Source organism: Sander lucioperca, chromosome 10 (genome assembly GCF_008315115.2).
Source record: "Sander lucioperca isolate FBNREF2018 chromosome 10, SLUC_FBN_1.2, whole genome shotgun sequence".
Classification (NCBI taxonomy): domain Eukaryota; kingdom Metazoa; phylum Chordata; class Actinopteri; order Perciformes; family Percidae; genus Sander; species Sander lucioperca.
Genome location: NC_050182.1, coordinates 36,366,020 through 36,380,515, shown reverse-complemented (window position 1 = coordinate 36,380,515; position 14,496 = coordinate 36,366,020). Strand labels below are relative to the sequence as shown.

Sequence of the window (14,496 nt, the reverse complement as noted above, 5' to 3'; positions counted from 1 at the left end):
CGTGCAAGTACACATTCCTGGTGAATTACTTGAACAAACCGTAGGGCAGTGTTTTTGGCATCTAAGTCTTTAAACGCATTGCTAATAATAGCAAGTTATTTTAGAGCGTATACATTTAATCGATTCCTTTCACTTTTGCATTTTTGGTTTTGGATAGGCTAGGAAAAAAGATACCATCCTCCAAACTCTTTACAAGTATCGCTCATACTCGCTCTTTCACCTTTTACTTTGATTTTTCAAACGTCATAGCCCTGTTCTGGCATCCTTACAGAACGAAAAAAACAAACAAGTTGAGGCTAAAGAGAAGGAGAGAAAGGAAGTGAGAAGACCAACGGGGCTGGCTGTCAGGCTTCCTGCAGCGTTCACTCATCTCTGCACAAGCAGAAGCCCTCCTGCAGGGACAGATGTTGAGCTACGTAATTGACTCTGGGTAGAGTGTAACGCGGTGCAGTCACCGAGGGCAGCCGGAGGGTTTAAAGGAAGCTGTTGTTTCGTGTAAGAGCAAACTTAAAGCGAAACAAAGGAACCAGTCACGGCTGACAGACGCACGCGTGTTCTAGCCACTTACAGCTTTAGTGGTAGACTGAGAAATTAGTTTGTCAGCTTGTTGTGCAGCATTATGCCAGGCAGGCTTCTTATCACATGAAATATGCACACAGTGGTTACTGTACATGCACTGTAGATAAGTACGTCTCTATAGGTTGGTTGGTTGGTTGTTGAACACTGCGCTGCTGTAACAAATCTAGACAGAAGCTGTTTAGACTGCCTGAAATCGTATGACGCTGACCTGTATTTGAACTTCATAATAACATTACCAGACAGGATGTATAAATCTATGATAATACGATACAACTGTTTTCTGCTTCGTCTCCTGCATGTTCAGCACCCTGACCCTGGATTAGCGGAGTCACTGACCTAAAACCCTCTCTAATCTAATCATGAAGTTCATATTTCCAAAAGATTATTTTCTTTTTTCACCTGCGCCTTTGTCGGAATATTGAACTTGTAGCGGGTGACATTTTGATGAACTAACAAGCTGCAGAGAGTTAGAGAGAGAGAAACAAACACACCACATTGTTTACTCGGCTCCTCGCATCCATCTCTTCTCTTCTGTAAGTCATAGGCTTATAAAAACGTCATGCTCGCCGACTCTCGCTTTGAGGAAGTATCCTTCAGACAGGGGAATCCTTGCGGTGTAAAATCCATTTCTGCAGTACTTTTTTGGCTTTGTTTGGATCATATGGACATAATTGTTTCTCGAAAATGAAAGAACAAACATACTTACTGCAGGTTGATAAAGCGAGCCTCTTCTGAGCTGAATGATATTGTTTCCAAACTGATTGTTCCGAATTTTGCAAGCATTATAAACAGGAAGATGTTTTTCTCAATGAAAAACAGAAGGCTTGTCCTTGCTATCAGTTGATGAAATGTCACCAATATGTCAAAGCACTGGTTATCCTCTGGAAAACAAGATCTCTTTTTTTGAAGATCTCTGTTCCATCGCTCATGTGTGAAACCGAAACCTGAAATGCTAACGGAGAACAGACAATAGACCTTAAGTAATCCAGTATGTGCAACAGAAAACGTATGGTGTGGAGGTTTAATGTATTAAATGTTAACATGAAAGTTTTTTTTCAAACTGATGAGCTCCGTAGTTATCTGCCTCAAAGTCATGTAAAAAGTGGCTTATGAAGATGTGGATTTGAAATAGCCTCAGGTGATAGACAGCTCCGACAGATAATTGCTCATATGCGATGCAGACCAAGTGGTAATGGATTCTTCCAGGTGCTGGCTTGAATGTGGCCGCCCTATCATGAGAGATTTTCCCATCCTAATGGATATATTTCTCTATACATTTCTCTATATAAGGCAAAGAGAAATGTTTCAAGAGATGTACTCAGACACACCGGGCAGTTAACAGCAGCTTATATGGTTTAAATTGTGAAGGAGCGATTTCACGTTTTCCACCGCCTTCCTATCTCTGTCTAAAGTACAAGGCGATGTGTGAGGGGAAAAAAAGTAAAGGCCAGGCAAACAATGTAAAAAGTACGACTGGTGTGTTGTAATTGCAGCATGTATCACTCCCCCCCCTCTTCCCTCCACTCCCTCTCCTCTCTGCAGCTCACACTCTATTATGCAACAGTCTTTTCTTGCAAGTCCTTGCAGGATCTCCGCATTAATTGTGTAACATTCAAGAGCGAAACTGTCTGCAGGGCCCCTTGTTCAGTTGCACAGAATCCTTGCGACGTCTCAAGATCCAGTGAAGAACTAGCTGTGTGCAGATGGGTCCTGTTCTTCATTCTTCTGGTGAAATGAGGTATATCCACTAGTCTAGAAGGTCTGTTTTCTTTTGAGTTCATTGGAAGAGCATTGTCCAATATCTTCAGGAATTGTGAGAGAAATTTGATAACTTCTGATGCAAATGTGCATTGGGATTCGGAATATCCAACCACCACACACAGCTTCTTATTTATCCATTTAATATGCTGGCAGGATCAGAAAAGGATGACTGCCCGTAATCAGAGCTTTATCCAGACCCGTTCTTCATACCTTTTTAAGTCTATAAGTGTGTAGGGTTGATTTGATTCTTGACCGGTTCATGCGTGCCTGGTCATTTCATTTCTTTAAGCTGCTTAAAGCCTTTCCGCAGCAGTAGTTGGTGCACAAGAACCCACAGTAAGCTCAAACTTGCAACAGAACAAGCTTATTAAAAGTTGCACTAATCAAGCACTTAAGAGAAAGTCGAAATACATTTTTTTCTGTTATAGTCTATTTGGTCTATTCTTTCTGGTATTGTCTATTTGCTATAGCTGTTACCAAGTACACATACAATGGGTTACATCGATCTCTCGACAGATTTCAGTCTTACTGGTTTTAGTGAAGATAATAAGCATATATACATGATTGCGGTGAGTCAAGCAGAATTTGTTCACTGTATTTAGTCCAGCTGCTGAAAACACCAGCTCCCGTGGAACAGATGTCTCAACATGCACAAATGCTTTCATGCCAAATTTACTGGCCCATGGAATCCTTGAACATTTCACTTCCCCTATTGGATTTACAACCAAAGAAGGGGGATGCCGCTTTGAGAGTTAGCATTTTTTTTCGTGTTGTTGGAAAGTACTGCATATCTCAACTCCCCAGTAAATCACTGACCTTATCCAACCTTTTATGCCAAATCGGGCTCTTAGATCATCTGAGAAAAATTTGCTGTTGTCCCTCGAGCCAACTATAAAACTTGAGGTGGCCGGGCTTTTCAAGCTGTAGCCATCAATCTTTGGAACACTCACACCTAATGATTGCAATCCCTAGACTCCTGTGATGCGTTTATTAAACAGCTGAAAACATTTTTAGTCAGACAGGCTTTAAGTTATTTGAATAACTAATATCTTTTATTTGTCTCTAGGCCCTTATTTATCAGCTGCTGTTGTTTTAATCTTGTCAGCCCTGTACTGTGTATTGTTGCTGTCTTTTGTATTGCTTGTATTGTGTAATTGTTTTTAATGTTAAGCAATTTGTGATTTAGCATCTCTGAAAGGTACTAAATACATAAACCTTAGTTACTACTTGTCCTGAACAGTAGCACTGTAACTGCCTAAAACCCACTGTAAGCTACCTGCCTAGCATCATAGAGCAGACAGACCATGTTAGCAACAAGCTAGTGTACATAGTTGAGACTTTTGCAGCGTAAGAGCCAAATATCAACCCCAAGGAGTTGTTGAAGACCAAGCCAGGTCTAAAAGGAGAGTGAATATTGCATTGAAATTTGTCGGTGGCCAGGACCAAGACCGAACTAATGCTAATGTTGCTCAATGTCTACTGGTTGCGTATTTAGGCAACTGTTAGCTAACGTTCACCATGACAGCTTTATACGGTGATAATATGCATTTACAGGTTGTTCCGCTGCTTGCAAGGAGCAAACGCAATGCTCAGGGCTGTTAAATTTCTCTCATTAACAAACTTATTTTCTGATGGCTGCTCCTCTCCTTAGAGACGCGTCCTCAGTACATCATTGAACAATGGCACTGATTTTGAGAAGAGAAACTCATTCTTGTTAGAACAGTTTTGTGAGTGTTTTAAGTTCCTGGGAGAATTTCAAACTGCTATTGTTGCAAATGCTGTTCAGTCCCTCCAGAAAAACGTGATTATGCAATCGCATAATTCAATGCATAATCAGCCAAAGTCCGCATATTTATGCGGGGGCCGCATTTTTTTCAAATACGCCGCACTTTCGCCGCATAAATTGCCGATTTCCGTGCAAAATATGCGGGGCTTGCATGATTTCATAATCCCCGCATTTTCGTTGCAAAAAAGTCACATATATCTTAGCAGAAAGTTGAAAAATTTTGCGTTTACTTCACACAAGAGCAGCCATTTTTTGCAGCGTAAGAGCTGCTTATGAAGTGACGTAATTACGCAACGTGAACATTGAAAAGCTGCAAACCCCGCGATGAAGCCATGATGAAACCGCAGTTTTTGCAAGTTCCCTCAATTTTTGCAAGTTCCCACACTTTTTGCAAGTTCCCGCAATTTCATTGCATAAAATTGCATAAATATCCCCAGGGCTGGACTGGCCATCGGGCATACCGGGCATTTTCCCGGTGGGCCGACGCACTTTTGGGCCGAATCGCGATATAAATAAGCCTTTTTTTTTTTTTTTTTTTGGGCTGCGCCGGCCCATAAAGAACTCCTAGCAGCCCATTGGTTAATTTTTTTTATTGGCACTGGCCTGACCCAATCAAATCCAAGAACCCCCTTCCCCACTCCAAGCCGCAAATTTACAAATCCCACTATGGCCACGCCTCCCAGCCCTGAGACACAAGCTGTGATAGTTATTGCTGGAAGTTTAGCATCCACGTTAAAATGGACAAACGACCACCAAAGCGCAAGGGAGGTGCCGAGAAATTACGGGAAAAAAAGAATAACAATCTACAGGCGGATTCCTCAAAATGTGCCAAAATTTCTGACATTTTTGGGGCTGTAGTAGCTGCTTCAACATCAGCATTACCTGAAGTCGAGGAGGAGGAGAGGTGGCTGGCTATACAGAGAAGCAGAAACAACATCATGACAGGGAAGAAGCCGAGGAGGAGGAGAGTGACCATGACAGGGCCATGGGAGCGGGTGAGGAAAAGATGGAAGAGAGAGTAGATGCCAACGTGGTAAGGAGTAGGCAAATTGACAGGGACTCTCAGGAAGGGAAGGAGGGGGTGTGTGTGTGTGTGTGTGTGTGTGTGTGTGTGTGTGTCCGTTATGTGCGCCTCATGTCATAACGACAACAAGCAGTTTGGCTGTAACATTAAAGTTAGTGGCTGTCAGGTAACCTAACTGTTTAAGCTTACATTGAAACGGTTGGCCTGTTGGGTATCTGAAATGTCTGTGTGATCTATAAAATCAGTGTTGATACAAGCATCAGTGTTCCTTGAATTGCTTAATTAGCTTCTCTTGTATTGGTGCTCTTTTCCAGGGCATATACTACTCTCAGCTTTATTGTAGCTTTTGGGAAGGGTTATGGTTATGGTTATTGTATTCAGCAGACATTTTGTCCAAAGCGACAAAATATGAATCTTACAATAGTTAAAATTAACAGAAAACAGTTTTTAAAGTTGCTAAGCCAATATTAAGCAAAATAGTAATAATAACAATAATGGCAATACCATATCAAATATCAATAATAAAAAAATAAACAAATACCATAAATATACAAATCATAACTCTAAGAATTAATAAATTATTTAAGTGTAAGATCAACAGATAAGTCTTGAGACCCCTCTTGAAGGATCCAAAACGATCACATGAATGCAGAACACTAGGCGACTCATATCAGAGAATGCACGCATATTTTAAGAGGACTGTCTGCAGGGAATGTGTCTGACAAATCACGGGGGGTGTGGGCCGCCTGGGCCAAAAATGCCAGGGCCGATTTTTTTTTTTTTTTTTTTTGTCCCAGTCCAGCCCTGAATATCCCCCATATTCCATCGCATTTTTAAAGAAAACGTGCCGCATAATCAAGGATTTTTGCCCGCAACAATCACAAAAAAACTCTTTCTGGAAGGACTGGCTGTTCCTCAGAATGCAGAGCTTTTCACCTTCAGCCATATTGCTATGATGTAAAATCTTGAACTTTTCAAGGTGATTTAGATTTTGATCACAGTTGTTCCTCCCTGAGATAAGCACTGCCAAAACTGCTGCTAGTGGTAAACAGTGCTCCCCTGTGCTCCCTGTTCAGAAGTCAATCGATGTAATAGCGCCTCTCAATGCCTAATCTTAATTGATCGTTGGAGGCTCTGCGATAAATATAATTAACCTTACTTGACCGTTGCATGAAGCAAATATAATATTAAAATTGCGTGTGTGTGTATGTGTAAACATGACTGTGCAGTGATGATTTGGTCATGATTTTATAATTTTTTTTCGTGATTGTTCAAAGCCCTTAACACATTTTTGAATCCTTTGGACTGATTGACCTGTGAGAGGCTCGGTGTCGGTGCATTTGAAGTTTAAATAACAAAGCTGACACACTGCATTCATGAATGAATTAAGATAATTTTTTAACATTGTTGCCGTTCGTATGGACAGCCTTCTTGGCTGTACAACCAGTCATAATATTAGAAGTCTGTGGACCATCAACAGACCATCAAAAAAACACATTACCAAACATTAGCATAAACTGTAGTGTAGGGCAACACTTTTTTGATAAGGAACAGTATCATGTTGTGTCCACGTAGTGTTATGAGCCCGAAAAGGAAATAGTCAAGGTGCCAAAGATGATGAAAGCCTTTTTTTTAAATGGCTGCAAAACAAAAAAAAAAAAAAAAAAAAAATGCATGCTATGATTATTTAAAAAGTAAAAGTGACTGGTCCTTCAAAGGAAAGATTTATCTTTGAGTGGTGGGTGCAGGCAGAGATTTTGTTTCATTCAATATTAAACACTACTGTTAGATAAATGCGCTTAGAGTTTTAAACCTTTTCTTTATAAGTGTAAAAGTTCTTGGTTGGTTTTATGTTGTTTGGGAGCTTTGAGTCCAGACACCTGAGGCTTCTCCGTCTTCCACATGGGGAGAGCTGAGCCTTCATTAGTCTACTCTTCTTCCATTTAGGGGAGTTTACCTTTTCAGGACATGTTGATGTTTTTGAGAGACTTGGCAGTACACTGGTTGGCTAGTCAGTTTTTTTCTGCTGTTTTTTGAAATTATTGCTGCTGCACTTTAACATATAACATATACTCTTGTCACAAGCATAGACATTGTGTAAGAGATGCAGTGACACAGGAAGCACAGAGGAAGTCTCCTATGTGTATAAGTCTCGCCTTAAGTGCTGCACAATTGTGATTACCGTTTTTAATCATTCAAACCACTAAAGCCTGTAATTGAGCAGCATGTTATATGATAAAGTATCACTCCTAATGTTTTCTTTTTCCCATGACCAGTATACATTTAGTCAAATGGCATAGCAGCAGATAATGGTGAGGATGAGACTAATTTGCCGCACCCTGCAATAAATCTTTGTTAAAAAAAAAAAATCAACAGCTATGGAAACTGTATCAGATTCAAGGAGGATGACACTTATAAGTAGCTACTAATATCACTACTGTCTGTCTGTGTTTTACAGCAGTGGTAGCACTCCAGGCCATCAGAAAAAATAAACTTAATATACAAACTCTGGTGCGTTTTGCACATTTAGTTGGATTTGTGCTGACCAAGCAACCGGACCGATACAGCCCGAAAAGCAGGGTCTGTTTCCAAGTAGACTCTGGTGCGTTTTTTTTGTGTGGTCTGAAAGCAAAGCAGACTAACTATTTGAGCATAAATTCAAAAGCTACACTACTATTAAATCCATCTGCTGATTGGCTCAGCAAGCAATCATATGATAGGCGGCCTGTATATGCGGCGTATAGCCTCTATTTATGCAAGACCAAGGTAACCACGGTAACAAGTATGAAAGTCAGCACATCAGTAGGGCTGTCCTCGACTAAAGAAATTCTTAGTCGACTAACACTTATATGATTTTGTCGATTAATCGATTAGTTGATGTAATCGACAGAGCTGTGCTCTTTGAGAGGTGGTTAAGACTAGAAAAGCACAATATAAATGTAGTTAATTAAACATCTGTAAAACTGACTTTCTCCACAATTAATCCTGCAAAAGCACCACTTTAAATCTTGTGTTTACCAGAAATGTGCCCATAAGTTTCTTGGAAATGAGTAATTAAGCATGAATAAGCATAAAAAATGACTCATCAACTAAAGAAATCTTAGTCGACTAAGACCAAAACAACCGATTAGTCGACTAATCGACTAAGAGGTGGCAGCCCTACACATCAGTGCTTGTTTTTTTCATGTTATATTAGAAATTGAAAGGGGAGTTAAAACAGTGGTGTGCTTGTGTAACTCCTAAGTGAAATGTAGTGACCCCACAGTAACATTATGGTACGCTTTCCTGGAAGAGCGCGCGCCCATATACAGAGGCTCAGTCCTCGACGCAGCGGCCGTGGGTTCTGTTCTGACCTGCGGTCCATTGCTGCATGTAATTCCCCCTCTCTCTCCCCTTTCATGTTCAAAGCTGTCCTGTCAGAAATAAAGGTCTAAAAATGGCTGCTTTGATCGCATTATCGTTTGTCTCTCATTCACTTCAACATGTTGACAGGAGAAGCCAGGAATCAAACTGACAACCTTATGTGACCCTTTTATCAGCGGACGACCCGCTCTACCACCTGAGTCACACAAACTATAGTTAAATAATACTAACTAGAAGGGTACTCAGAGAGCGCAGACCTCCGCCAAGGCGTGGCCTTTTTCAGAAATGTTAATTATGAGAATTTTCCAAGCCCGGAACTCATTTTTCCGATTATTCTCCCACCATGTACATGCAGCACAAATGCCCTGTCTCGCAATGTTAAAGGAGAATTCCGGCCAATTTTTACGTTAATCTTGGATCGCTATAAATATGCGTGTACTTTCGACTGAAAAAAAAACAACCCGAATCGGTGCAGGCAACATGGAGTAGCTGCAGCTACGTGTACGAGCTTCCACTGAGCTAAAACGGCAGTTGGCGGGGAAAGTTGTAGAGTGCCTTTGTGCCTCGGGCCTGCTAGCGCGGCTAAGGGAACTACCACACATATCGACACTGCCAAGCCTCCTACTCACCAACACCAGATCGATCACACACAAAATGGATGAGCTACAAATACACACGGAACTGCTGCTGTAATTATCACAGACGGCAGCTACCAGCTAGCAGCTAGCAGCTAACAGGGCGAGCTACCTGCCGGCAGGATGGAGACATGGGGGTGGATTTAAACTGTCTGAATTGAAAACGCATCTTGTTGTCACGTAAGGGCCCTGTTCATGTTGCACAGACATATTAATTGCATTTTGTGTCTGTTAAGAGGCACAACGGCACTCTAAAACTTGCCCCGACAACTGCCGTTTTAGCTCAGTGGAAGCTTGTACATGTAGCTGCTAGGGGTGGTACGGTTCATGAAAAAACATCCAAACCGCACGGTTCGCATGTCGCGGTTCGGAACGTGTGTGCGTCGCACGGTTCGTCAGTACACTGTTAATGTGCACTAACCACTTACTGCCGTAGTGCCAACTTTCGACACCTATGTTAAAACACTTACTGGAAATGACGAGGGGGATGAGCGTGACGAACGCAACACATGGCAGCTGATTGGACGAACGCGTCATGTGGTTCTTGCTGCTCCCGAATTTCACAACAGACTCAAATGGCGTCTCCTTCTGAATACGATCTCGTATTTTACGAAAATAGTTCACCGAAAAGTGTTTCTGAAAACATTTTAAGCGAGAAATAGGCCATACAGTTGCTGAATCTGTCTGTTTTTTTGATCGACAAAGGTCAGTTTAAAAGATTTTCGTCAGATTTTGAGAGGCGCCGTGCCGACCGCTCCTCTGGTGGAGTGTGGAGTGCTGCAGGTCACGTCACATGCAGAAATGTCAAGTGGGAGAGATAAGGAAGGCTGCCCGGAGTTGGAGGATGCGCCAGCGTCGTATATAGTCTGGTGTGTGGGAACATTTTGGATTTCATGTTATCTATGATGACAGCGGAAATAAAACAATAGATAGAACTGCCACTGTGTGCATGTATTGTGCAACATGCATTCAATATGCTAATTTTAGCTATATATCATATGCTGAAGTATATTTCTGGAGTGTTAAAGATTAAAAGAAAAAATAACAAGAACCGTACAGAACCTAAAACCGTGATACGAACCGAACCGTGGATTTTGTGAACCGTACCACCCCTAGTAGCTGCAGCTACTCCGTGTTGCCTGCACCGATTCGGGTTGTTTTTTTTTCAATCGAAAGTACATGCATATTTATAGCGATCAAGATTAACGTAAAAATTGGCCGGAATTCGCCTTTAATGAAAGTGTAAAATAATTTGTGTATCTGCCCCATGAATCGGGTCCGCTCCAAAGTTCAATGGGTTCTTCCTTGGACCATGCTACACCCTCCTACCAAATTTCATGAAATTCAGGCTGGTAGTTTCTCTGTAGTCCAGCTGACAGACAGACAGACAGACAGACAAACAAACCAGCAGACGACAAAACCAGCCGAAAACATGACCTATAATGCTCATAATCAGTTATTTCTTCGTAAGCTCTTGGTGACACCAGAGAATGTAAATAATGACTCTGCTCAGAAGCGGATTGAGACACTCTTTTTCAACCTGCCCCGGTCCAGGTGTTTGGTCTGCTTCAGGCTTCCCATGACAGCTTTCACACCAGCCCAAACGAAGTGCACTAAACTGGCAGAAGCACCTGTGTTTTTTTGTTTTTTTTACCGCTATGTGTGATGCTACAATTTCCCACACTGATTTAAAGAGGTGGCCCATCTTGCTTAGATAAGGAGGAGTACATAATCCTCACATAAATATGCTGTTCACATTCTTCTGGTGTAAACTCATGGTCTGTTTTTCTTACAGTCTCTGTCAGCAGCATGGGCCAGCATCTAGGAAAGAGGGAGTCTCCCACAGTCAGCAAGGTAGGACTCCTCCTCCCTGCAGGGGCTTTAATGGCCTGTTTTGTGCATGTGAAATAAAAAATATCTTGAAATGTGTGTGTAAGCATTTGGTCAGTTGTGGTCTGAGAATGAGTTTTTCTTTAACCTTATCAGTGTGAATACTGGCTTTTATCAGCACGACTTTGGACTCACCGTCAGGCTCCTTCAGTAATGCTGACTTACTATCTTCAGCTTTCAGTCAAACTGTTGCATTAAAGGTCTTTTTAAAATAATTTGAGCTTATGTATCTAACACAGCACAGAGGTGAAAAATACTTCATTCTTAACACATAGTGTATTCATCTTTTAAGGTCTAAGCACATAATGTTTGTTTTTTTATGTTTACAAGTGATTTGATATATATCTGAGCCACCTATGTGTTCTTGGTTACAAATTACTCTTTCATCTCCGGCGCTTACATCACAGATCCAGGTTTTGCGGTAATCACACTTATCTCTAAAAAGTATTGTGAAGCAGTAATCTATGGATATTGCCACATCTCCATGCTTCATATGGAGATTTTCTTTTTGAGTAGAGGAGTGATAAGGTGAAGATGACTTTGCAAATATATTTATGCATTATATTGACTTACAATATAATGTCACTGTACTTGAGTGAGAAAAAGGCAGTGTGAAATACCTACTCTGTTTCTTGGATAATTTACTATTATATTCGTTATCCCAAATGCTAAAAGATGAACCACTCATGTACTTAAATGAAGTGATTTTTTTATTTACATAGAAGACAGAAACCCTCACACTGACACATTTTGGCTGGCCAGTTTTTTTAAAGTACTTCTGTGTAGATGGAATTGTTGGGAAGTTTCTTTTCAGAGATAAAATTTTGCACACTGCATTTTAAACTTCGCTTTCTGTGAACGCCAGCTTCCTACTCTTAATAGAGGCACGTTGTCATGGCACTGTCCGAAGCATGATGGGTCACCATGGCTCTTGTGTGTCGCTCTATAATAACCCCCTTGAAACCACAACAACGCTCGGCAAGAGAACCCATTTGAACTGGAGGAAGTAAATAGATGATTGTGTGCATCAAAGCTGACACTCTCCAGGTACACATCTCATTTAACCATTAGCTTTGGTCCAGTGTTCATCAGGACTCTGTTTGGCTACACCCACACAGTTCAGCTGTCTGACATTGATAATTTCCCATCCATAAAGCAACAAATGATTATTCTCACAGCAACAACACTTTGTCACCACCATATGAAATTACCGATTTTTCACAGTTTTCTATCTAAACAGCTGTGATGGGTGTGAAATGTTTCCATGTTTCTGTGTGTCTTGTATTGATGTTGACTCAGAATGTTATGCTTTAAAACAGTAAACTGGATTAAAGTCTCAGACAGAGAGATGTTATGCCGGCTGATGGATTGTGTTTTCTGCTGTTGTAGGACTTTGTTCTGTTAGCAAGTGGGCAGGAGTGATTATTTCCCTTTAAAGGTCCCATATCATTTTTATTGTCAGGTTCGTACTTGTATTTTTTTTATTGAAACATGTTTAAATCCTTTTAAAATAAAAATTACATAGTTTTTCACCTGTTTCTTTAAGCTTCTCTACCGAAAATGCCCAGTCTGCTCTGATTGGTAAGCGTTTCCAGGTCTTCCACATCTGCACTCTCAGAGTCTCTGCACCGTCATTGCAGCTGGGGAATGACTGTAACGGCACTGTAGCAGTACTTTGTACCTATATATCGTATAGTTGTGATATCACAATTGTACGGTAGTTCTGAAGGCTTGTTTAAAGGCACCGTTTTTGAATACGGGTTGTGTGCAATTTTTCTATGGATAGAGCGTGTTTTATACTTACTCAAAATATTTAAATAGAACCTCGACCTGCTTATAATCAAAAAAGACATGGACATCTTATTTTTACAATATGGGACCTTTAAAGCGTTAGGATGGATCAGGGAGTTTGCACTCTAAGGTTGAGAAAAATAAAGCTTTTACATCAGTGCTATAGTATAAACAGGAAGTATTATCAGATATGAAATTGCACTTAAAGGTCAAGTGGTCACAAGTGCAATTTTCTTCTTTTTCTTTTATAACAAACAAAGCCTCACAATGGGCATTTTTAATTGGCTGGGAAGCAAGGTGCTCTGCTGTGACCCAGTGTTAGCACTTGACAGAAATTGTCTGCCTCTAATAGTGCTGTAATTAAATTATTTTTCTTTTTCTTTTCATCTTTCTGCTCTGTGTGCACAGAAATAACAAGTCAGACACTGTTTCTGTACTCCCAAGTATGGAGGAGAATCAGGCTTAAACTGGGACAGTAATGTAATTTAATTGCATCATGTAATTAACCCCAGCTGTGCTTAAGTCCTTTTTTGTCACAGCTTTTCAAATTTACAGCAGATAGTTATATATTATAGTTAAGGAAATCACTGTATATATATTTGAAGTTTGAATATATGGAATGAACCTTGAATATATTGACTGAAAGTCTGAATATATGGAATGAGTCTGAATATAAGGAATGAAAGTCTGAACATATGGAATGAAAGTCTGAATATATGGAATGAAAGTCTGAATATATGGTATGAAAGTCAATATATTCTATATATTCAGACTTTAATTCAATATATTCAGACTATACCTAGTATAGAGTTTGGGCCATTATGGCTGAGTCTGCGATGAGATATGAAGAGATGCTATTAGAGCTTGGCGATACGGAGAAAATCAAATATCATCATATTTTTGACCAAATACATCAATGCTGATATTGCAGCGATATTGTAGGGTTGACTATTGGTGCTTTTACAAAATATTAACACAATGAGAGTTTTTATAAATAATCACCAATAATGTGGACATAATGACTAACTGTCTAAAGGCAAACAATAAAACAGCTAGTAAGTCTGGTAAGTTCAGAAAATGACATCACTTGTGTCATATCACGATATTATGATAACCAAAATTTAAGACGATAGCTAGCCTCCATATTGATATCGAGATCGATATATTGCCCAGCTCTAGTTGCTATCTTGTGAGCAAGGAGGTGTAGAAACAAAAAGTAGCATTAGGGGCTGCTGGCAGCAGTGTAAAAGTAAAAGTTTGCCTGTGTGGTCTGGCTTGCGGCCAGCTACCTGGCTGCTGCCTGTAATGGGCGGAGTGATCATGTTGGCGTGCTGGGGGTAAAGAGGGGAGCCTTAACCAGCTGGGAGGCTAATAGCTCAGCCCACAGATGATTTGTTTCCTGAGCCTGCAAAGCACACTTTGGAAAGAGAAGAGCAGGAGCAAGAGAAGTGGATTAATTTGTGTGAAAAGTGTGAAGCTGCCAGGAGAGGTGTTAGGGCAGCATGTCACACAAAAGCTGCATTGTTTACTTAGTTGTATAATTGTATAATTGTATATCTCTCTATCTCTATCATTTGTTTTTTTTCCCCTTTATTTTGGTTTGATTACCATGACATCAAAGTCAATTTAAAGGTCTGGCAAAACAGTTGTCATAGTAACAGTCAAGC

General features: G+C 40.5%; 1 protein-coding gene across 1 annotated transcript in view; it reads left to right on the top strand.

Annotated features, from left to right (window-relative positions):
* The window catches only part of mbpb (myelin basic protein b), a 57,162-nt gene that overhangs the window by 3,801 nt on the left and 38,865 nt on the right, over positions 1–14,496 (top strand). The window contains exon 2 of the mRNA XM_031278393.2: positions 10,944–11,002. Within this exon, the coding sequence (XP_031134253.1) occupies positions 10,958–11,002 (45 nt within the window). The 5' untranslated portion in view covers positions 10,944–10,957. The remainder of the gene's footprint in view (positions 1–10,943; positions 11,003–14,496) is intronic.